Source organism: Sciurus vulgaris (assembly GCF_902686455.1).
Source record: "Sciurus vulgaris genome assembly, chromosome: 14".
In the NCBI taxonomy this organism is placed as follows: Eukaryota; Metazoa; Chordata; class Mammalia; order Rodentia; family Sciuridae; genus Sciurus; species Sciurus vulgaris.
In genome coordinates this window covers 44,658,176-44,684,548 of record NC_136475.1, presented here as the reverse complement: position 1 = coordinate 44,684,548, position 26,373 = coordinate 44,658,176, and the positions used below count along the sequence as shown (strand labels likewise).

At 33.9% G+C, this 26,373-nt stretch overlaps 1 protein-coding gene across 6 annotated transcripts in view; it reads right to left on the bottom strand.

Moving 5' to 3' along the window:
• WDPCP (WD repeat containing planar cell polarity effector) overlaps positions 1-26,373 on the bottom strand; it is a 390,926-nt gene that overhangs the window by 19,851 nt on the left and 344,702 nt on the right. For 4 of the 6 annotated variants that reach the window (XM_079109698.1, XM_079109695.1, XM_079109694.1 and 1 more), the window contains one exon: positions 15,988-16,067. In XM_079109698.1, the coding sequence (XP_078965824.1) occupies positions 15,988-16,067 (80 nt within the window). Of the gene's footprint in view, positions 1-69; positions 99-15,987; positions 16,068-26,373 lie in introns of all 6 variants that reach the window. The other 2 variants (XM_079109697.1, XM_079109696.1) reach the window with 2 other exon arrangements.

The window sequence follows — 26,373 nt, the reverse complement described above, 5'->3', positions numbered from 1 at the left end:
AAAATAATCACATACCATGTTTTTCTCTTGGAATTTAAATGTCTAATGACAAATAGTAAGAGAAATTACCTGTCCTCTGTAATCTTCTTTCAGTTCTCCTAAAATAAAAGAACCCAACAGTAATGACCTTAAAAATCAAATAAAGGACTTTCTGAAAAGTAACAAAACTTTTTAATTTCTTCATGAAAAGAGAAATACTTCAAATATAATTTAAATAAATTAAAATGCTGAAAACCAAACCTTAAAATATATGAAATTGCTGAATATCCTTATATACAAGTTATGGCTAATATCCTCACCCAAATAAAATAAGCAGACTATATCTTGTCCTTTCTGTTGTTAAAATGATGTCATGCTAGCATGGCAAGTAGTTTCATCTAAATGTCAGCTCTGGTTGAATAGTGGTGGTTACCTGGGGAACTGTGTTGAGAAGTCACTCCCTTCTCTCTCTCTCCATTTTTTTTTTTTTTTTTTCACTCAATAGGAAAGGAAGCTGTAATTGATTACTGAGGTAACTCTTCTAATATGAGCACTGTATCTGCTGACCCTGGCTTAGTACATGGAGACAGAAAAGAACTGTCATTACTGCTACAATGTAATTTCTCTTTATTGACAGGTATCAGGTAGGAATTATTTTACATATTGTCATCCATGAAACAATGAATTGGATATAATTGATGGTATTTATAAATCTCAGTTATGTTTCTCTTAAAGCACGTGCTATTCATTTGGCACTAGGTTTATAACATACCTCTCTCCCTCTGTCTATACACACACACACACACACACACACACAACTTTTTTTTGTTGTTGTTCTGGGGATTGATCCAAGGTGCACTTTTACCACTGAGCTACTTCCCCAGTCCTTCTCATTTTTTATTTTGAGACGGGGTCTCCCTAAGTAGCCCAGCTGGCCTCAAACTTGTTATCCTCTTAGTTCAACCTTACAAGTTGCTGGGATTATAGGTATGTGCCACTGCATCTGGTGCTAACTTGTATTATTCTCTTTATTCATTTAGTTTAGCTTCCTAAGTAGATTAGACATTTCCTAAAACTTATTGATAGCATATTATTCCTCCTTATAGAGCTAGCACCAGGTAATGACTTGATGATGATTGTATTTCTCTAAATATACTTCTTACTTGTCTGTTATTAACTCTCTTCCCTGTTATATGGGGGTATTCTTGTGTAGTTTGGGATGTTTTGTTTATATAGTTCAAAAATCTCCTAACATGATACAGAGCCATGCTCTAAAATCTGTTTTGTAATGTTTTCATAGGACAACTGATTTTTAAAAAATAAGTTGGTTCTTGATGTTAGGCAGATAAACATTTAAATCCTACAATAAGATGGTTATTCTCTTGTTGATCTCTGAGTATAAAATTAGCAATCTCTTTCATAAACTGGATCAACATTTGTCTCAGTGAATTATTTTTATGACTAAACAAAACTACCCAGCTTTAATTCAGCATGCTTTTAAATTTTTATTGGTTTTAGATATACATGTCAGTACACTTTGACATATTTATACAAACATGGAGTATATTTTATTCGAATTAGGATCCCAGTCTGGATCCTATGTGATGTGAAGATTCACTGTGGTATATTCATATGTGAACATAGGAAAGTTGTGTCAGATTCATTCTACTGTCTTTCCTATTCCTTTTCCCCATCCTCTTCCCTTCATTCCCATTTGTTTAATCCACTAAACTTCTATGCTTCCATTCCCCTGTTGTTAGCATTCACCAATGTTTCAGCAGCTCAATTTACAATGGTTAAGCATGTTTCAAAAATCTTTTCCACACACCATAAAAACAGCTGACAGTATTTTGTATGGTTTTTAAATAATAATTGTTACCCCATAAGCTTGATATTTTTTAGCTAAACAACTTCATTTTTAAAAACTTAAAAAAACAGACCCTATGTTTCACCATATTAGTCATCATCACTGTTTCCTGAATTCATGCCAAAGTTTTCATAGAAAGGAAAAATAACTTTTATAGCAGGAGTCTTAAGATTTATAGTAGTTTGTAAGATGGACCTCTATAGAGCTTGGTGTAATGAAGTGATTACTTCAGACTTCTAAATATATACCGATTATTTATTTTTCTAATAAAAGTCAGCATCTTTACTTAGTTTCTTGTCAACTATGTCAGTTCCCATCTCTGAACTATATTGGGTTAGCTGATCCACATTATATGAAGAACCATAGAGTAAATATTTTAGGCTTTTTGGGCTAAGAGACAAAATTAAAAACACTAGGTAAGTACTTAAATAACAAGAGAAAATTTTTACTGATGAAATTCAAATTACAGTAATAATAAATGCATTTTTAAAAACACATCTAATGAGAATAGGGAGATATATCATTGCATTTGAGATTCAGAGTTAGTGTTTTTTCTCATCAAACTCAACTACAAAAGTTCATGTTAATGTTGATCTCTGATGATATTTTATTTTTGAAAATGCCTTTTCAAAAAAATAAGTACTACCAGTGATAACAATCTATGAGCAGCATCTTATTTTATAGAATTCTATTAGGTTCTTCTCTTGATATTTGTCTTTTTTTTTTTTTTTTGCGGTATTGGGGATCGAACCCAGGGCCTTGTGCATTGCAAGGCAAGCACTCTAACGACTGAGCTATCTCCCCAGCCCTGATATTTGTCTTTTAGCACGTCATTATAAGCCAGGCAGAGTGGTGCATGCCTATAATTCCAGTGACTTGGGAGGTTGAGGCAGGAGGATCACAAGGTTAAAGTATAGCCTCAGCAACTTAGCAAGATCCTTGCTCAAAAAGATACAAACAGCTGGAAACGTAACTGAGTGATGGGATGCTCCTGAGTTTGTTGCTAGTACCACATACACACACACAAAGCAGAGTTTTGTCATTACATTGTAGATTACTCACTTCCAATGAAAGGTTAGGTGGAAGCTTCTCAATTGCACAGTTAATGGATTTTGAAATATGAATAGTCCTTTTGCTTTTGCAGCCAGGTCCAAAAAACACCACCAAAATTAAGAAAATTGGTTGTTCCAATTTTCTGGGACTAAGCAGGATTTGAGAATATAAGTGCCAAAACAGGGACAGTTCTTGTTTGTTTTTGAGACTGTGTCTCGAGGTATTATTCAAGCTGGGTTCTAAGGATCATCCCACCTTATTCCACCATACCCAGCTGGGGACAGTTTTTTTTTTTTTTTTAACCATAGTTGGAACCATAGTTTGAGTTCAGTAAATATATCTCCTTCAAATTTGTAGGAATAGAGATCTCACTTGTTATAACTCTTGACACTACAATTTGATATTATGATTTACACAACCTCAATTAATACCAAAATGGATTAAGAAACATTACCAAGTTTGTAGCAAAACTAATTTCTAGAGTCATTTAGTCTGATAATAAGTGGTTAATGGTGCTTCTCATTCAGAAAAATTTCAGTCTTAGCACTTAACTGAAAAAGAAAATCACAATCACATTTTACCAAGTTTTTGAACTTCTGTGTGGTAGAGAAAGTAGAGATAGTCAACCTCTATTTTTGACAAAAATTCTCAAAACTGATAACAGTTAAACCCATCAAAGTGAATGAAGTTCACTATTGACACTGCTGGTTCAATAACATATAACAGGGTAAAATATTTTTTGCAAAACACATAATGATAAGGAACAAATACAGTGAAGAACCATAAGATTTGCATCTTATATTTCAAAAACATTGTAAATTTGTTCAATGAAGTCTTTTTCCTCTGCATATATTTCATCATCAGTTGTGAAAAATCATCAAATTCTGCTTTAGGTTAACTAGAGTTTCTTTCTGATTTTTTTCCCTTTAACATTCTTGCATTTTATTATTATTTTTTCTTTTTTAATATTTTTGCTTTTTTTTCTTTTTTAATATTCTTTTACACAGACTATTCAATGAGGCTGAGTCTTTAGTTACTTCAGATTTGCCATTTAGGACTACTCAAATGAAAAACAGTTGAGCGGAATCCATAACACCCATTGACCAGTTCACTTGAAATCATTTAGTTTGATTTTTGTGTGTTTCATTGTTTTGCTTTTTGCTGTGTTTCTAATCAGCTATTGATATTGCTTCTAACATCCTTAACTTTTTGGGTTACTAAATTTACTAAAAATAAAAGACTTTGACAAGTTTATTTTCTCTGAACACATTTCTTCAACTATTTGAGCCAAATATTATTTAATTAACTCACCATCAATAAATAGTTTTTGTTTGTTGGCTAACAAATGAGCCACTCAGAGACTTACTTTGGGTGTAGCATCCTGTTCATTTTTTGTGTGCATATGTGAAGAAATAATGTTATTATTAATTATACTCCATTTTAAATTTTCTAATTTTTATGACCATAATTTGCATGCAGGCTGGGGACACTAATGAATCTTTTGTGTGATATTGGTGTATATTGAATTCTTTTAAGCATAGCCAAGGTGTCATTGCACAGTTAACACAATGCTTTGCCATATAATTCAGTAACAAAACAAATCACTCTATTATTCCTTATAATTGTGGCAAAGTCCAATTTCCTTTCCTTTTTTTTTTTTTTTAACTGGAGATTGAATGCAGGCCCAAGGGCACTTTTCTCATTGAGCTACATCCCCAGTCTTTTTTTTTTTTTTTTTTTTTAAAGTTTTCATTTTGAGACAGGGTCTTGCTAAACTACTGAGGCTGGCCTCAAACTTGTGAGCCTCCTCCCTCAGTTTCCATAGTTGCTCTTTTCTTGTTTTGATATGTGCATTCACTGGTAATAAAAATAAAATGTGCTATGGCAAAATATATATGTCACTTGAAATGATATGGATTTATACCCATGTCACTGCAATTTGCAATGTGCCAAGCAGCAATGTTAAGCACTAATCAATTCTGTCATTGCAGCCTGAAAAGAGTTATAAGTGATATGTGAAAGAATGAGCATGACTGCATGCCAATAAAACTTTATTTATGGACACTGAAATTGAATTTCATATAATTTTCATGTTTCACAGATTATTGTTCTTTTTGTTTTTATCCTGCTATTTAAAAATGTAAAAGAGTGTTCTTTTCTATGTCATTTAAATTTTTATTGCTATGCAAATAAACAGAATGATAGTTATTCTTTAAATGGAAGATGGCTAACTTTAGCACAGCACTACAGCACTTAGTAGAATATCTGGTGCATTGTAAATCCTCAATGACTATTTGCTTTATTATTGACATTGTAATTGAGAAGTATCCCTAGTAATGACAGAGAGGTATTTAGGATTGAATAATTTTCTAGCTGGGTGTGGTGGTTCTGGAGGCTGAGGGGGAAGGATAGCAAGTTCAAGGCCAGCTTCTGCAGATTAACTGTACCATGTCTCAAAAGAGAAATTAAAAGAGCTGGGGATGTAGCTCAGTAGTAACACACCTCTGGGTTTAATCCTCAGTTACTACAAAACAAAAATAAAAAGAAATAATTTTTAAACTTGATTTAGAGTGTAGAACACAATCAAAAGACTTTGAAATCAGGGGAATGTAGATTATATCTGTAACTTATTAGTTTGGACTATGACAGATACAAATTAATGTGACTCCAAATATATTGAAATGGATGAAATACCAGATAATGAATTCAAAAGAAGGATTGTAAAAATGATCAATTAATTCCAAGAAAACAGAAAAACAACTGAATGAATTAAGGAAGTCAGTATAGGATATGAATGAAAAATTCAGCAAGGAGATAGATATTTAAAAAGAACCATGTATAGAAGCCAGGTATAGTGGTGCATGCTTATAATCCCAGTGACTCAGGAGACTAAGACAGGAGGATCACAAGTTCAAAGCCAGCCTCAGCAACTTAGTTAGGTCCTAAGCAATTTATGGAGACCCTTTCTCAAAATAAAATAACCTTAGTGGTAAAGCATTTCTGGGTTCAATTCCCAATATGAGAAAGAGGGAGGGAGGGAACTAACCAAAAATCTTGGAAAGTCACAATAAAATAAAATGTTCAGTTGAAAGTCTAATAGAGTATACCATGCTGAAGACAGGATCTCAGAACTTGAAGACAGTTGCTGGCCTTGAACTTTCAGATTGTATTAAAGAAAAAAAGTAACCATGACCAGACTATACAAGAACTCTGGGAGAACATTAAAAGACCAAATTTAAGAACCACTGGGTTGTGAGATACAAACTAACAGCATGGATAAATCTTTTTAGGAAAATAGTAATAGAAAAATTTCTAAACCTTGAGACTGAGATGGACATACAGATTCAGAAGGCATTCACAACTCCAAAAAGACAAGATCAAAAAAGAAGCTCTCCATGTCACATTGTAATTAAAATGCCCAACATACAAAACAAGGATAGAATTTTAAAAGCCTCAAGAGAAAAATATCAGGTCACAGAGGGAAGCTGAATAGCATTACATCTCATTTCTCAGCACAAACTCAAATCTAGACAGAATGATGTATTTCAAGCCCTGAGAGAAAATAACTGTCAAACAAGATTGCTATATCTGGCAAAGCAATTGTTCAGAATTCAAGAAAAAAAAAAAAAAAAAAAAAAAAAAAAAAGCCAAGATGAAGGGAAACTAAAAGAATTCATAACTAAGCCAGCACCACAGAAAACACTTAAAGTAATACTAAAGAAAATATTAAATACATGAAAGAAATAAAAACCTCCAGAGCTGAAAGTGAAAAGATGGAAATATATCTGGTAAATAGAGCCTGAAAACAAGCAGGATACTCTGATATCTGACATAGCAGACTTCAAGCCAAAATTAATCAGAAAAGACAAATAAGGTCACTTCATTATTGTAAACGGAAAAATTCAACAAGAAGATGTAACAATAGTAAACACTTATGCCCCAAACATTGGTGTACCTAATTAGATAAAATACACTACTTGAATTAAGGACACAGATAGACCCCAGTACAATAAATACTGAATGATTTCAAAATACCTCTCTTGCTAATTGATAGGTCATTGACACATAAACTCAGTAAGAACTGCCCCCCTTTTTGGGGTACTGAGGATTGAACTCAGGGGCACTTAACCACTGAGGCACATCCCCAGCCCTTTTTAAATTTTATTTAGAGATAGGGCCTCACTGAGTTGCTTAGGGCCTTGCTAAACTGCTGAGGCTGGCACTGAATTTGTGATCCTCCTGCCTCAGCCTCTTGAGCTGCTGGGGTTACAGGCATGGGCCACCATGCCCAGCCAGTAAGAACTTTTGATACCTAAAAATATTATAAATCAAATAGACTTAATAGGCATTTGTAGAACATTTCACTGACAACCACCAAATTCACTTTTTATTCAGCTGCTCAAGGAACTGTCTCCAAAATAGACCATGTGTGAGGCCCAAAATAACTCTGAGCAAATACAAAAAAAACTGATATAATTCCTTGCATCGTATTTGATCATAATGGATATAATTAGAAATCAACATGTCCCCCCAAAACTACAGAAACTACATAAACACACGGAACTTAAACAATATGTTTCTGAATGATGAATGGGTGAAGAAATCAGGAGAGAAATTTAAAAATTGTTAGACTCAAATGAGAATAGTGATACATCATACCAGATGCTCCAGGACACTGTGAAGGTAATTCAAAGAAGCTTATAGCTGTTAATTCTATATTAGAAAATCAGAAAGATTCTAAATAAACAACCTAATTATGCATCTGCAGGCTCTTGAAAAACCGGAACAAATCAATTTGAAAGACAGTAGAAGGAACAAAATAATTAAGATCAGAGCTGAAATCAATGAAATAAAGATTAAAAAATACAAAGATTCAATGAAAATTTCTTTGAAAAAATAAACAAGATCAACAAACTCTTAGGCAAACTACCAAAAGAAAAAAAAAGACCCCAATTAATAAAATTAGAGATTATTTTAAAAGGTGAAATCACCACAGACATCACAGAAATCCAGAGGATAATTAGGGACTATTTTGAAAATTTATACTCCAATAAATTGGAAAAACTACAAGAAATGGATACATTTCTACAATATATAACATGCCAAAATAGAATTAAGAGGACATAGAAAAGCTCCAGACCAATAACTAGCAATGAGATAGAAACATAATAAAAAGACTTTCAACAAAGAAAAGCTTAGGATCAGATGGCTTCTCAGCTGAATTTTACCAAACCTTTAAAAAAGAACTAATGCCAATTTTCCTCAAATTATTCCATGAAATAGAAAGGGATAGAACACTTCCAAATTCATCCTATGAAGCCAGTATCACCTTCATACCAAAATCAGATAAGCTCACATTGAGGAAAGAAAACTACAGAGTAATGTCCCTTAGATGCAGACATCCTTAATAAAACATTAGCAAGTCATATTCAACAACATATTAAGAAGATTGTATATCATGACCAAGTTGGTTTTATTCCAGGGTTATAAGGATGATTTAGCATATGCAAAACAATAACTGTAATTCACCACATAAATAAAGGACAAAAATCACAGTCATCTCAATAGATAGAGAAAGCCTTTGACAAAATTCATCACCCATTTACGATAAAAACACTGCAGAAACTAGGGATATAAGGAATTCACTTCAACATCATAAAGGCTATATGCGACAAACCCAAAGCCAACCTCATAGTGTATGGGGGAAAACAAAGCCCTTCCTTTGAGATATGGAACAAGACAATATGTACAAGAATGTACACTCTCACCACTCTTATTCAATGTAGTACTAGAAGTTTTAGCCAGAGAAATCAGCCAAGAGAAGGAAATAAAAGGAATAAAAATAGAGGAGGGGACCAAGGAAAAGTAAGGAGGAAGGAAAGGGGAACATAAATGAATATTTAAGAATGAGTCCCATCATTATGTATAATTATAATGCAATAATAAAAATGTGGAGAAAAAGTTATTTTAATGAGGTCCTGAGACCTAAAACACAAAACAAAAACAAACCATTTTCTAGCTTGTTTTAGAGTGCAAGATGCAATAAAAATTCTTTTTGAAATCAGGGTTATAATATAGATTAATTCTATCTGTAATTTATTATGTAGACTGTGACACAGGTAAATTGATGTGATAAGACTTACTTTTCATAAAAGCCTTTTGTTGTATCTTGGTCTCATTGTTTTATAGGATGACTGGTAAGTTATTGGATAATCTTTTTTAAGTATCTGACCAAGCAAGTATTCACTATTAAGTTGACCCATATGATACTTTATGTATGTATGTACGTATGTATGTATGTAAGCACATACTAGGAATTGAACCCAGGGGCACTTTACCACTGAGCAACATCTTCAGTCATCCTCCCACATTTTTTTGTCATTTTCAGGTTTTCTTTTTTAAATTTGATCTTTTTAAATATACATGAACCTCTATTCTTCCCTCCCCCACTCCCAAATATCAAAAAGAACATTCAGTCTTTGTTTTTGGTGGATTGGCTTATTTCACTTAGCATGATAGTCTTCAGTTCCATCCATTTACCAGCAAATTCCATAATTTCATTCTTTATGGTTGAGTAATATTCCATTGTGTATATATACACCACATTTGCCTTATCCATTCTTCTGTTGATGGGCACCTAGGTTGGTTCCACAATGTAGCTATTGTGAATTGAGGTGCTATAAAAATTGATGTGACTGCATTACTTGTAGTATGCTGATTTTAAGTCCTTTGGGTATATGCCGAGGAGTGGGATAACTAGGTCAAATGGTGGTTCCATTCTAAGTTTTCTAAAGTATCTCCATATTGCTTTCCAGAGTGGTTGCACCAAGTTTTCAGTCCCACCAGCAATATGTGAGTGAACCTGAACCTTTTTCCCCACATCCTCGCCAACATTTATTATTGTATTCTTGATAAATGCCATTCTGACTGGGGTGAAATGGCTCAGTGTACTTTTGATTTGTATTTCTCTAATTGGTAGAGATGTTGAACATTTTTTCATATATTTGTTGACCATTTGTATTTCTTCTGTGAAGTGCCTATTCAGTTCCTTAGCCTATTTACTGATTGGGTTGAGATTTTTTGTTTGTTTTTTAGTGTTAAGTTTTTTGAGTCCTTTGAATATCCTGGAGATTAACACTCTATCTGAGGTGCTGGTGGAAAAGATTTTCCCCCTTTTTGTAGGTTCTCTCTTCATGTTCTTGATCATTTTCTTTGCTGTGAAGAAATTTTTTAGTTTGATACCATCCCATTTATTGATTCTTGATTTTACTTCTTGTACTTTAGGAGTCTTGTTGAGGAAGTTGGTTCCTAAGCTGTCATGACAGAGATTTGGGCCTACTTTTTCTTCTAGAAGGCACAGGATCTCTGTTCTAATGCCTAGGTCCTTGAGCCACAATGAGTTTTGTTCAGGGTGAGAGACGGGGGTTTAATTTCATTTTGCCTTATATGGATTTCCAGTTTTCCCATCACCATTTGTTGAACAGGCTATCTTTTCTCCAATGTATGTTTATGGTGCCTTTGTCTAGTTTGAGATAACTGTATTTATGTTGGTATGACACTGTGTCTTCTGTTCATTGGTCTTCATATCTGTTTTGGTGCCAATACCATGCCATTTTTGCTACTGTATCACTGTAGTATAATTTAAGGTCTGGTATTATGATGCCTCCTGCATCAATCTTCAAAGAAGAACTAATATCAATCCTTCTTAAATTATTTTATGAAATAGAAAAGAAGTGAACCCTTATATGAACTCATTCTAAGAAACTAGTATCACCCTGATACCAAAACCAGACAAAGACACATCATGGAAAGAAAACTTCAGACCAATATTCCTGATGAACATAGATACAAAAATTTTTAATAAAATACTAGCAAATTGCATTCAAAAACATACTAAAAAGATAGTACACCATGATGCAATTTCGGGTCAACATGGGGAAGTCAATAAGTGTAATTCATCATCACATCAAAAGACTTAAGAATCACATGATAATCTCAATAAATGCAGAAAAAGCATTTGACAAAATACAGCATCCATTCATGTTTGAAACACTAGAAAAACTAGGGATAGTAAGAACATACCTCAACATTGTAGAAGAGACACACACACACACACACACACACACACACACATTTACCATACAGACATATGTTAAATCCAAGACCAACGTCATTCCAAATGAAGAAAAATTGAAGGCACTCCCTCTAAAAAATGAAACAAGACAAGGATGCCTTCTTTTACCACTTATCATCCTTAAGTCTCTAGCCAGAGCAATTAGGCAAAGGAAAGAAATTAAAGGAATAAGAGTAAGAAAAGAACTCAAACTAGTTGCCAACAACATGATTCTACGTATGGAAGATCTAAAAAAAATTTACCAGAAAACTTCTAGAACTCATTAATGAATTCAGCAAAGATAGCAGGATATAAAATTAACACCCATAAATCATTTGTGTTCCTATACAATCAATGATGAGTTAACTGAATGAGAAATTAGGAAAACTATTCCATTCACAATAGCACCAAAACCCAAACCAAACAAACAAACAAACAAACAAAAACAAAAACTTGGGACTCAATCCAGCTGCCTTTTAAAAATTTTTTTTTAAAAATTTGAGAAAGGGTCTTGCTGAGTTGCTGAGGATACTGCTAAGTTGCTGAGGCTGGCCTCAAACTTGTGATCCTCTAGTCTCAGCCTCCTGGGCCCCTGGTATTTTTGTCCTGCACCACTGTGTCCGGCTTATGATGTTTCAAAGAGTAATAATTGTGATCATTAGTCTCTGAAGTTCCCTGAAATTCATACTCATTAGGTCTCTTTAGTTTAAACTCATCCAGTTTCTCTTATTTCTTCTCAAATGTATTACTTGAGCTTCCTGCCTAAATTCAGTAAAAGTTATTCTTAGTTCAGTGTTATTCAGATTGTGGGATAAAGACCAGTAACTGGTCTACAAATCATTATTACTGGTCTATAAGCTGATTATTTGTGGTTAAAAAGAAGTAAAGCAAGGGGGTGGGGGGAAGGAAAAATAACATAATGAGACAAACATCATTACCCTATATACATGTATGATTAAACAAATGGTACAGCTCTACTTTGTGTACAACAAGAAACAACAGTTGTACCCCATTTGTGTACAATGAATCAAAATAAATAAATTTTTAAAAAAGAAAGCATTGAGAAAAATCAAGAATTTTTATGGCAGTTCCATGGAATAATTTTATGTAGTTTAATAAATTTCTTGGACATTATTTTGCATTTTCATTTTGTTTTTCATATGTTTTACAAAGGTATTGATCCATATCAGATTAGAAATTAAAAAAAATGAAACTGGTTCTCCACAGATATTTTGTTTCATGTACAATTTCTGAAAAGATAGAAGGGAAGAACTATTATAACTTTGTCTTTAGGATCATTTTCTGTTTTTTCTCTGTGGGCTAATTTTCACTTACTCTTTCAACTTTCAATTTTCAGTTTAACACACTTGGTCAACAATATAAGGGTTTTTGTTTATTTTTGATTTTCTGTATATAATATTTAGTTTGCATAGTTTCCTCATCATACCTTACCTCTATAGAATTCTTTCCTATTATTTTGTGTTAGAAAATACTACCATCATGATGGTTTTATACTGTGTAAATAAATTTGGCTAAGCTAGAACCATGTTTCCCAGAACATCCTTCCCTGTGTATTTCCATGTTAGAAATGGCCAAGGAAAAAATTGTGCAAGATTTGGAAGGAGAAAGTGAAATATCAGCCATTACTCTTTGAATATTTTTATGGTAAGAGACTGGGTGCCAACAGATTCCAACCTGTCCTCCCTCTGTACATTTTCATGTCCAGCTACTATCACCCCTAAGAGAGACTCCTGTCTGATTGCTGTTGAGCTGGGACATGGGCTTTTTACTCTTCCTGGGGCTCAAGCCTGCTGCCCTTCACTGCACTATTGGCTAACCACACTGTTGGCTCTCCTGGGTTTCCAGCTTGCCAGATCCTGGGACTTGTTAGCCTTCCTAATTGTCTGAGCCAATTCCTTATAATCAATCAGTCTCTCTCTCTCTGTCTGTACTTGTATGCAAACACACACACATACACACACACACACTCCCTTCCTATTGATTCTCTTTCTTTGACAAACCTTGATTAATACTGCCCATATTTGTTGATTTTTCTTAACTGCATTTATCTTTTGTTGCTTAAGTGTTGCAGCGCAATATAGTAGGGCAGAAAGAGAGGACAGGATTTGCTATCTATCCACCTATGGCTTAAAATAATTCCTTTTATCTGTCTACTATTTCCAAAATAGTTTATTATTAGGGCTGTCAAGATCCAAAGAGGGCAAGAGGATTCAGTGGGATAGAGTACAAAGAAGAAAAAGGGAATATTATAGGAAAAAATAATTAACAATGTCACATGCTACTACAGGTGATATGAAGGAAATATAATCATATAGATATTAATACATTTCGGGTGATGAGGAAGTAGAAGCAGTTAAGAATTGTGGAGTAGTGCAAAAATAAAGCTGACTGGAGATGATGTGGACAGATTATAAATGGTCTAAACAGTTTAAGGTCACTTTATGGGCAGTTTGGAGAATATATTAAATTTTACTACATTTCTATCAGTTATTTACCTTGGAGGCAAGGACTATGTTTTCTATTCTACTGCATAATCTAGTTTCTGGCATATAATAATACGGAGTCAATAAATATTTGTTGAAGTGTTGGGTAAAGGAATCCAAGAAGTCACATTGTTTCTTTTTTTTATCATGAATGTTTCTCAAATTTATCCTTTGCTATTCCCACTATCATTATTTTCACTCAAGGCTTTTATTATTTTATTATAACAATCTTGCTACCTAGTTTTTTCTTTTCATTTCTCATATCAGTCAACTTAGGATAAGGCCATCAGATTAATATTCTTATAATTTTTATTATTTCACTTACCTGCTTCATACCTTTCAAAGCTATAACACTACCAACTGAAATAAATGTAAACTCTAGCCTTACACCAAAGCCTGCTCATGTTCTGGCTCATAACCTACATTTCAATCCTTATCTTCCACTATCTTGTTTATAGCATAGCATCATTGGCCTTATATAGCATTTAAACCTGTGATCTACTATTCTAGTGTAATGACTGTCTCTGTGAAAAAGACAAAGTCCAATAACCAAAAGTAGTTTTGAAATAACTCAGGTTTTCAATTACATTTCTTAAATGCCATAAAGGAAACTATATTGACCACATTGATACTTTTTTTCCTTCATTTTGAAAGTAATCATTCTGGTTACATTGTAGGCACCACTAACTTTCTCTCTTTTTTTTTTTTTTTTTTTTTTTTTTTGTGGTGCTGGGGATTGAATGCAAGGCCTTGTGCTTATGAGGCAAACACTCTACCAACTGAGCTATATCCCCAGCCTGCACTAACTTTCTAATTTCAACTTTCCTCTTGGCCTATTAATCCTATTTTCCTCAAAATTCAAGGAAAAACACAAACTCAAAAAAGGTAAAATACCATTTTTCCTACTTAATATCATGTATTTTTAAGTTATTAAAAATAATAATTTTTAAAAATTATAATTATTAAAACAAGTTGTTTTAATTGTTCATTTATCTGCCTATCCTATATGAGAATCATTCTACTGAAATTTTTTTTTTTTTTTTTTTTTGGTGCTGGGGATTGAACCCAGGGCCTTGTGCTTGCAAGGCAAGCACTCTACCGACTGAGCTATCTCCCTAGCCCCTTCTACTGAAATTTTGATTTCATAGGTGAGGCTTAGCTGAGATGTTGAAGTGACCATATTTTAGGTCACAGTTGGGACTATGGTATAAAGGCTTTCTGACATACAATTGGTAGGCCTCAGTTTAAGGGAAAAAATATGAGTAGCCATTCTATGCCTGGCACTCTATGATATTTCTTAAAATTCATTTTCTCTGCTATCTACTTCTCACAGAGGCTGAAGTTACTTTCATGTATTTCCCTCCTAAACTCTCCAGAAGAAAAAGTCCACACAAAACATCTTAATTCCACTTGCTTCTCTTGTCCTTTTCCATCTCTCTCTCTTCCACAGTTTGCATTTCAAAATGAATATGGCTTGTCTTTTCTGAAACTCATAATGAAATCTGGTGCCCAGTATAACAGTGTTGAGAGGTGGTGGGACCTTTAGAAGGTAATCAGGTTGTTAAGATGGATTCATGCAGTTTTTTCTTGGGACTGGACTAGTTACCATGAAAGCAGCCTTACTTGATAAAACATGAAGTGAAGCATGAGGCCCGCCCCAGATGAAGCTGTTGGATCTTGAACTCTGTCCTCCAGAACTGGACCCTAAATAAATTTCTTTCCTACCTAGTCTCAGGAATTCTGTTTATAACAACAGAACATAGATTAAGGTAACAGTTCATCAGAGTAACCTCTTCTTTGAGGGAAAGGAAAAAAAGGAGTGGGCCATGCTATATTCATCTTTAGGGGAGAGTGAGAAGGACCACTGTTATGGAGTATATTACATGGCTGTCTTGAGTTATAGTACTTACATGTACATTTCTTTATTTTCTACTAAACAGGGCAAGAATCATGTCATTTAAAAAATATATGTATATATTTTAGATGTTGATAGACCTTTATTCATTTATTTACACATGATGCTGAGAATCAAACTCAGTTCCTCATGCATGCTAGGCAAGTGCTCTACCACTGAGCCACAACCCCAGCCCCAAATCATGCCATTTTTATCAGTGATCCTCGAGCTTGCCTACTCAAAGTGTAGTCTTCAGTTTAGCTGAGTATGTATCACTTTGAGAACTTATTAGAAATGCAGAATCATGGGCCCCACTCCAGATATACTGAGTAAGAATCAACATTTTAACAAGATTCCCAAATGCATCTATATGAATTTGTATACTTATTAAAATTTAGCCTTAGTTATAATCAGGTGACTTGGCATTTTATATTACATCAACCAAAAGCAGTCTTATACTGAGTTTTTTAAATGCTCTTGGTTTTCTTATTCTTATTCATTTATAGAAAGCTCTTATAAATTATACATTTTTGAGGGGTTATACTTTGAATGCTCTGGGTACCTTGAATAATATTACCTTCTGCATTACAGGTATGAGTCATCAAAGATCCAGCACAGATGTCTTTTTCAGGTTTGCTCCTTCCGTCAATTACTTGTCTGTAGTGTATGAGTCAAGTAATTAAGAAAGAAAAATTTAAGGTTAGATGCAAGTTGTGGATATAATACCATAAAGATTAATATAAGCAAAGTATTAAATATTTCAAATTTCTACATGTTTTAAAAATGCAATTTAAAATTTCCCAGGAAACTGTCAACAACCTAATAATTTTAATATCATTATTTTAAAAACATGGAAAGTTACTTTCAAGTATTTACCATTTTGTAAGACATTTTGAAGAACACTGAAATTAAATTTTAATGTACACATGTTTTATATATATAGTTTTTAAGAGAAATAATCTTGGAAACAAAATATGATGCTCTGAATTCCTGGGTATTATGAAATTAAAGTAGTAAAAATTTCATATCAAATAAACTATTTTCCCAATTTCAAAAATAATCCACAATTAGTGTAGAAAACCTAAGATTAACATAATAACATAATCTAATGATCCAGAGTGTTCCTCTCCTAATTGCTATGGATTTTTAAAATGAAGCTGAGATAATTCTGCCTTATAAAATTTTTTCATCATCTTTCACTTATATAATCATATCTGTTTTAAATGTATAAAATTATCATACATTTTTAAAGGTATATAATTCTCTGAATTGTAACAGATGCTTAGATTCATGCTATTAACAACAGAACAATCAGAACATGAAACAGTTTTACCATGTCAAAAAACCTTCCTCATACTTTATAGTCACACCTTTCCTACCATAACCCTGGCAACTACTTACCTTTTCTCTATAACTGTAGTGCTGAGTGCTGAGCTCAAGAATGTCATATAATTTGAATCATACAATGTAAAGTTCTATGACCATTTTCATTTTCTCTCACTCAGTATAAGGCCTTTGATATCATACAAGTTGTATGAATCAACAGTTTGTTACTTTTCCTTGCTAAGCAGTATTCCATTATGTAGTTATATACCAGTTTATTCATCTGTTGAAGGATATTTATTTTCTCAGGTTTTGAAAATTATGAATAAAACTACTATAAAAAATTCATGTACAGGTTCTTTTGTGAATATAAGTATTAATTTCTCTACTCTAAATACTCAAGACTGATGGATCATATGGCAAATACATGCTTAACTTTATAAGAAACTGCTGTTTCCTAGAATGGCTGTAACATTTTGTATTCTCACCAGTGATGTATGAAAGTTCAAGTTACTTTGCATCCTTCTTCTCAGTGCTTGAAATTGTCAGTGTGTGTGTATATATGTACAAACATATATATATATATATATATATATATATATTTACTGTAGACATTCTAATGCAGGAATAGCTCCTAATGGTTTTAATTTTGCATATCTCCTTATTGAAGTGTCTGTTCAGGACTTTTGCCCATTTTAATTGGGACTTTTTTTTTTTTTTTTTTTTTTTTTTTTACTGTTGAGCTTTGAAAGTTCTTTATATAGTTGGGATACAAATCCTTCACTGAATATGTGATTTGCAAGTATTTTCTCCCAGCACCTAGCTTGTCAATTTTCTAACAGCAGCTTTTGAAGAATAAAAGTTGTTAAAGGGGCTAATGCTGTAGCTCAGTGGCAGAGTGCTTGCCTAGTGTGGGTTCAATCCTTAGCACCGCATAAATACAAACAAAATAAAGGCATGCTGTCCATATAAAACTACAAAAGAAATTTTTTAAAAAGTTGTTAAAGTACAGTTTATCATTTTTTAAAAATGGGTTGTACTTTTAGTGTGTGGTCTGAGAATTCTTTGCTGAATCCTAGATTACAAATATTTCTTTCTCTCTATTTTTTTAAGTTGGTAGTTTCACATTTTACATTTAGACCAATGATCTGTTTTTATTTTTGAGAGTAAGGTATGAGGTTTAGGTTACAATTCCTTCTTTTTTGCACACAGATGTCCGGCTGTCCCAATGCCATTTGTTGAAAAATCATTTTTTAAAATCAAATTTTTTTATACATTTGTCAAAAACCAGTTGGAGATATTTGTATGGATCTATTTCTGGATTCTGTGTTATTTTTCACTAATACATGTATTTGTCCTTCTGCTAATACCGTAATTTCTTGATCAGTGTAGCATTAGATGAGAGAGGTAAACCATAGTATACAGGACAAATCCAGTTCTTATTTTTGTAAATAGTTTTATCAGAACGCATATATACCCATTCATTTATGTATTATCTCTGGTTTCTTTCTCACAGTAATGTCAGTTAAGTAGTTGCAAAAGAGATTATATGGCCTACAAAACCTATATGGTTCTTCGCAGAAAATGTCTGCCAAAACCTGTTAGATATTCCTCAGAAAATTTGGAATGGAACCACCATTTGACCCAGCTAACCCATTCCTTGGCCTATACCTCAAGGACTTAAAATTAGCATACTACAGTGACGCAACCACATCAACATTTATAACAGCTCAATTCACAGTAGCTAGATTGTGGAACCAACCTAAATGCCCTTCAGTAGATGAATGGATAAAGAAACTGTGGAATACTACTCAGATAAAGAATAAAATTATGGCATTTGCAGGTAAATGGATGGAGTTGGAGAATATCATGCTAGGTGAAATAAGCCAATCCCAAAAAACTAAAGGCCAAATGATTTCTCTGATAAGTGGATGATGATAAATAATGGGGGGGTGGGTAAGGCTAAGGCAAGAATGGAGGAAGGATGGGTTGTTTAGAGGAAAATGAGGGGTGGGGAAGGACTATAAGGGGGAAGGAAAGAGAATGAGAGAAACATCATTACCCTATGTACATGTATGATTACACAAATGGTGTGACTACTTTGTGTACAACTAGAGAAATGAAAGTTGTATCCCATTTGTGTACAATGAGTCAAAATAATAATAAAAAAGAAAAAGTCCTAAGATCATGTGTGATTCTTCCAACATCAATTCCTTTTTTTCCAAGATATTTTTACTTATTATAGTTCCATTGTCATCCCAAATGAATTTGTAAATCAGCTTGCCTGTATATAAAAAATAAAACAAAAAATCCTTTTGGAATTTCAGTCAGAATTGCATTGAATTTTTATTTTACTTTATTATTTTTTAATGAAATATCATTTTTATTAGAGCTTTATGGTTATACATATTAGTTAGGGTTCATCCTGACAAACTCATATATGCATCAAAATCAGTTTCAGTTCATGATCCTCCCTTTTTCCTCCTATCATCCCTTCTCCTTCTTCTACTCTACTAGACTTCCTTTTCACTTACCTTTTAATTTGTATTTGATTGGTTCCTTATGTAATTGTATCCCTCCCTCTCCTTTATTTTACTCTAGCTTCCATATAAGAGAAAAAAAAATTGACCTTTGAGTTTCTGACCTTGGTTAATTTCACTTAGAATGATTTCTCCATTTCTATCCATTTACTGGCAAATACCATAATTTCACTCTTTTTAATGGCTGAGTAAAACTCCATTGTGTGTGTGTGTGTGTGTGTGTGTGTGTGTATATACATACATTGAATTTTTAGATCAATAAGACAGTTGACATCTTTACTATGTTGAGTCTTCCAATTTATAAACATGATATACCTCACCATTTTGACCTTCTTTGATTTCCTTAAGTAGTATATATAGTTTTCAGCATAGTTGTTTTATACATGTTTGTTTAGATTTATACTTAAGCATTTCATTTATTTTAGAACTAGTGTAATTTAAAAGCACTTCTTGGTTTCAATTGCATATTTCTATTATATAGAAACAGAATTGATTATTCTGCACTGAACTTATAACTCTGCTAAACTCACTGACTATAGTTTTTTGTTGTTTTTTATATTCTATGAGAAAAGTATTTTGTCTGCAAATTGGTATCATTTCATTTCTTTTTTGAGATGTATGTCTTTCATCTCTTTTTCTTGCTTTACTGCATTGGCTAAAACTTTCATTATGGTGTTCAATAAGTATGGTGAAAATGGACATCTTTACAATGTTTCCTATCTTAGGAGGAAAGCATTCAGTTTTTCTCTATCAAGAAATCAAGAATGATTTTAAGCTATAGGTTTTTGTTTTCTTTCTTGTGGATCCTCTAAAAGGTTGAATAATTTCCCTTCTGTTCCTAATTTTCTGAGTTTCTTTTTAAAACCATGTCTGGGTATTAAATTTTGTTGTATTCTTTATGCACCAGTTAATCCAATCAGTTGATATTTCTTTTTTAAGCTATAAATATAGTGCATTACTTTGATTTTTTGAATTACTTTGATTTTTTGAGTATTCAATGAGCCTTGCATTCCTAAGATAAACTCCAAATGATTGTGGTATATTATTGTTTTTATACACAGACTGAATATTCCTTATCTAAATAACTTGGGGATTGGAAGTATTTGGATTTTTAAAAATTGCATATACATAATGAGATATCTTGGGGCCTGGACCCCAGGCTAAATACAGAGTTCATTTATGTTTCATATATGCTTCATACACATAGAACCAAGGTAATTTTATATAATATTTTGAGTTTGCCTGCATTTTGACTATGACTTGCCAACATGAGGTCAGGTAGGAATCTTACACTTGTGGCATCACGTTGACACTCAAAAAGTTTTGTGCTTTGGAGTATCTGGATTTCAAATATTTGGATTAGGAATGTTCACCCTTTATTACTGAATTCCATTTATTAATCTTTTGTGGAGTATTTTTGCTCCTATATTTTTGAGAGATAGCAGTCTAGTTTTCTATTTTTGTATTGTGTTGTTTGGGTGATGGTAGTCTCAGAAAATAAGGTAGGATATATGGTCTTGCCTTGTATTTCTTGAAAGAAATTGACAGTACTGTTTTCTCTAAACACATGGAAGAATTAACCAGTGAAATCATCTGGACCTGAAGATATGTGTTGTACTGCTATTGTTTAAAAAGGGAAGGAGAGCCAAATAGAGCTCCCAGGACAGGACAGAACACCAAGATTTTTAGGTTGGGTCATTTTCCATCTGTCATAGCCTGCAAGTCAGAAAATACACGAGGCAGTTATGATTCTGGGTAGAGATAAAATCGAAGGTAGAGCTGGGTGCGGTGGCACACACCTGTAATCCCAGTGGCTCAGGAGGCTGAGGCAGGAGGATCTCAAGTTCAAAGCCAGCCTCAGCAAAAGCTAGGGGCTAAGCAACTCAGGGAGGCCATGTCTCTAAATAAAAGAGAAAATAGGGCTGGGGATGTGACTCAGTGGTCAAGTGCCCCCGAGTTCAATGCCCAGGACCCCACCCCCCCAAAAAAAATCAGAGGTAGATACAGTTAAAAATGAATTCCCTTGAAATGGATTAGATCACTCAGAAGATACAGAGAGAGTGCCCTAGTGTGTACAATAGTTCTGGCAATGCTTAGAGTAGTGTAATACAGTATCAAACTGGATTTGCATATTCCTATTTTGTCTTCCATCATTTTGATTCAAGAATTATGCACTGTGTTGTCAGATACACACGTTTAGAATTGCTGTGCTTACTCAGTAAAATTACCTCTTTTATCATTATGCAGTATCTTTTGTTATCTGTTAATTTCCTTCGCTCTGAAATCTACTTTGTCTGAAATTAGCATAGTTGTTCAGTTTTTCTTTTCATGGTGCTGGGGATTCAACCCAGGGCTTCAATCATGCTAGGCTCTACCACTGAGCTATATTCCCAGCTCCTGAAAGTCTTCACTTCCTAACTTTTTACTCTCTTTCTTAACACAGAAAAGTATGCAAATCTAGTTTCAAAGAATATGTCAGAGAGATTAAAGTTGGGCCAAGGAAATAGTGAAGAACAGTAAATGTAAATAGATATTTCTGCTTGGTTCACAAGGAATATATATCATGATTTTGAAATTGCATATTAACAGCATCTTAACAAAGTTATGGGAGGTCTGTATCTGAGGATAATTGCTTTCAGGAAGAAAAGAATGCGACAAAAAATAAATAAAAGGTAAAAACAGATAAACTTATCTTACGCTAATAAAATATGGAATTAGGGATGTAGCTCAGTGGTAGAGTGCTTGTTTAGCATACCTGAGACCCAGGGTTCAATCCCTAAGAGTCTGCAAAAATAAATAAATCGAGTAAGTAAACACTAATTTTCTACATGTAATTTCTACTCTGTGTAAATTCTTATAAGAAACAAAGAGTAAATCTACTTGATTTGGGGGATGAGGAGTGGTCCTAGCTTTTCTGACCAAACTGTTTAGTAGCATGATTCATCTTTAATTTCATATTGACTTTCACAGTATTCATGGTCATTTTTTAAAAAGGCACAAAGTCTTTCTCATTTTTCTTGAGGGCTATACTAATACTTTGATAAACTCATTTGCAGTTCATTTTATTTCATTATCCTTGTAGAATTTCTTTTTCAGTTAATTGATCTAAGTGTCATATCCTCATTTATCAGAGGTTTTACAAGGCATCTGAACACTTCTCCAACATCTCTTTCATGAATTTCATGAAAAAAAATTTGGCATGATTTTCAGTTGGTTTGAAATGTTTATATTAATGTGTTGAATATATAGCTAGCTGATAATTAGTGGAAATACTGATGAACTAGCACTTCACAGATGGAAATAAATGCTAGTTATTTTCTGAGGAGTGGTATATAAATGGAGACTGAGTTTACAATAATTAAGTCATTCTTTTTTAAAAATTATTTTAGATGTTGATAGACTTTTACTTTACTTTTTCAAAGAACAAACTTTTTGTTTTGTCAATTTTTTGAATTGTTTCTTTTGTTTCAGTTTCATTGATTTCAGCTCTGATTTTAATTATTTCCTGTCTTCTACTACTTTTGGTGTTATTCTGTTCTTATTTTCTAGGGCTTTGAGATGTAATGTTAAGTCATTTATGAAAGCACCCAGAAACCACTCTGGACGTGGGAACTCACGGAACAGATTTTATTAAGCAGACAGGCAGAGTGTCTGCCTGCAGGGTGAGAGAGAGAGCAAGTGAGAGTGAGTGAGTGAGTGAGAGAGAGAGAGAGAGAGAGAGAGAGAGAGAGAGAGAGAGAGCGAGCATGTGCAAGAGCAAGAGTGAGGGAGAGAGACAGAGAGAGAGAATGGTGGTGGAACTATTCTTAAGTAGTCCAATTCACAGGTTAATAATGAACCAATGACTGAGGAGAATGTTCACAGGCTGATGAGTGGACCAATAGCTGTTTGCAGGCTGACAATCTGGGTTGTAAAATGGTGTGTGGGAGGGTGGGGCAAAATACTGGCAGCAAGCTGAGCCAATAATTTAGTTGTTGACTTTTTATTATTTTCTTAAATGCAATGAATTTTCCTCTTAGTACTGCTTTCACAGTGTCCCAGAGATTTTGATATGTTGTATTGACATTCACATTTTCCTCTAAGAATTTTTTATCTCTTTCCTGGTGTTTTCTGTTACACATGCTTCATTCAATAACATATTTGTTAGTCTCCAGGTGTTGAAGTAATGTCTGTTTTTTATTTTGTCAATGATTTTTAGTTTCATTCCATTATGATCTAATAGAACACAAGGTAGTATCTCCATTTCCTTTTTGCACTTACTAAGGGCTGCTTTGTGGCATAACATATGGTCTAATTTATAGAAGGATCCATGTGCTGCTGAGAAGAAAGTATATTCTCTTGTTGATGGATGGAATATTCTATATATGTCAAGTCTAAGTTATTGATTGTTATTGAGTTCTATGTGTTATTGAGTTTTTTTTGGGAAGATCTATCCAGTGGTGAGAGTGGTGTGTTAAAGTCACCCTGAATTATTGTGTTGTGGTCTATTTGATTCCTGGAATTGAGAAGGGTTTGTTTGATGTACATGGATGTGCCATTGTTGGGGGCATAAATATTTATGATCATTATGTCTTCCTGATTTATGCAGTATGAAATGTCCTTCTTTATCCCTTCTGACTAACTTTGGCTTAAAGGCCACTTTATCTAAGGATGGAAACCCTCACGTTTTTACTGAGTCCATGTGCATGGTAGGTTTTTTTCCCATGTTTTCACCTTTAGTCTGTGGATATCTTTTTCTATGAGATGAGTCTCTTAAAGATGGTATATTGTTGGGTCTTTCTTTTTCCAAGGTGCTGGGGATTCGAACCTGGGCTCATGCGCACGCAAGGCAAGTGCTCTGTGAGCTATCTGCCCACTCCCTGGGTCTTTCTTTTTAATCCAATCTGCCAGTCTATGTCTTTTGATTGATGAGTTTAGGCCATTAACATTCAGGGTTATTATTGAGATATGATTTGTATTCCCAGTCATTTGGGCTTATTTTTGGTTTTTAACTTGACTTAGGTTTCTCCTTTGATTGGCTTTTCCTTTAAGATAGTTCCTTCCTTTGCTGACCTACATTGTTTTTCATTTCATTTCCTTCTCAAGGAATATTTTGCTGAGAATGTTCTGTAGCTCAGGCTTTCTATTTGTAAATTCTTTTAACTTTTGTTTATCATGGAAGGATTTTATTTTGTCTTCAAATCTGAAAGTTTGTTTTGCTGGGTATAGGATTCTTGGTTGGCAACGATGTTCTTTCAGAGCTTGAAATATTGTTGTTCCAGGTCCTTCTAGCTTTTAGGGTCTGGGCTAAGAAATCTGCTGATATCTGTATTGGTTTCCCCATATGTAATCTGATGCTTTTCTCTCATAGCCTTCAAAATCCTATCTTTATTTTGTATGTTAGGCATTTTCATTATAATGTACCTTGGTGTGGATATGTTGTAATTTTGTACATTTGGTGTTCTGTAAGCCTCTTGTGTTTGATTTTCCATTACATTCTTCGGGTTTGGAAAGTCTTCTGATATTTCACTGAATAGGTTGTTCATTCCTTTGTTTTGTATCTTTGTGCCTTCCTCAATCCTGATAATCCTTAAATTTGGTCTTTTCATGATGTCCCATAGTTCTTGGAGGTTTCATTCATGATTTATTACCATCTTCTCTTTTTGGTCAACTTTACTTAAGATTAAATATTTTGTCTTCATTGTCTTAGGTTCTGTCTTCCAAGTGATCTAGTCTGTTGGTGATGCTTTCCATTGAGTTTTTTATTTGGTTTTTTGTTTCCTTCATTTTAAGGATTTGTTTTTTGTTTTTTTGTTTTGTTTTGTTTTTAGAATCTGTCTTTGTTAAAATGATCTTTTGCTTCCTGCAGTTTCTCTTTGAATTGCTTATTGGAGTGATCATTCATTGCTTGCATTTGCTCTCTTATCTAATCCTTTGCTTCATGAATCATTTTAATTATGTATATTCTGAACTCCTTTTTTTTATTGTTTTTTTTGTTTTTTGTTTTTTTGTTTTTGTTTTTATTGTAAACAAATGGGATACATGTTGTTTCTCTGTGAACTCCTCTTCTGACATTTCTTTTACCATGCTGTTACTGGATTCTGTTAATATAGAATCTAGGTTTGTTTGGACCATTTTCTTCCCTTCTTTTTTCATGTTGTTCAGGCATCTTTCCCTCTAGCAGTGCAGATCTGGGGTATTGCAGTTTCCCCCCTACAGGCTTATAGTCATCGTATAGGTTTCCAAAACCTCTTCTTTTAGGGGGAGATCAATATTAGCAGCACCCAATTCAGACAACATGTATCCATAAACTAAATAGCCCCTATGAAGACATTAACGATATTGTCATAATAAACAGAGAGAATGAGTTCAATTATTATCTACAGTATAACAGATTTGCAATGAGGTCTGCAGTTTCTAATGGAGGACAAAGAGGATGGGGAGGGGTTAGGGTTAGGGTCAGAGGGGTGTAGGATGTAACTGTTAAAGGAATAAGAAAGGAGCATATAGAAGTTCTAGATTGTAGAAGGAGTGAAAGTGTAATCAAAAGAAGTTGGTTGTTAGCATAAGAAAAGGGAGAAAGACTCTGAGGAAATAGGTAAATAAAAGGAAATAGAGCAAGAAAAGTAAAGAAATAAAAACTCAAAAATTTTCAAAAAGGAGGAAAAAAAATCTACACTATAACAGTCATATAGTATTCAAACCTCCCTGTCTTCAGTATCCTGATGCTTGAGAGGTACCTGACAATGAGCTTCCAGTCTCCAGCAGGCATCTCAGGATGGGATTTGCCCCACCTAAAGATGGGAGCTACTGCTTCCAGGATAATCCAAGATGGCTGCTCTGGCTTCCAAATATGTTGGCAAATGGGGAGCTGCAGCCCAGGGTGCAGGTGTGGTGGTTAGCAGGGGGTCCCTGGAGGTGGGGTGTGGTCAGTTGTGCTGAGGCATCCTGGAGATGGGGCTCAGTCAGTCTGGTCAGGGATCCTACAGGTCCTGGCTATTGTCTCAAAATGGCAGCCACTACATGTAACCAAACCTGCAGGTACTATGACAATGGATTTCCAGGCAACAGCAGGTAGTTGGCGATCCACTGGCCATCTGCAGTTGGTCTGCTGGCTATTG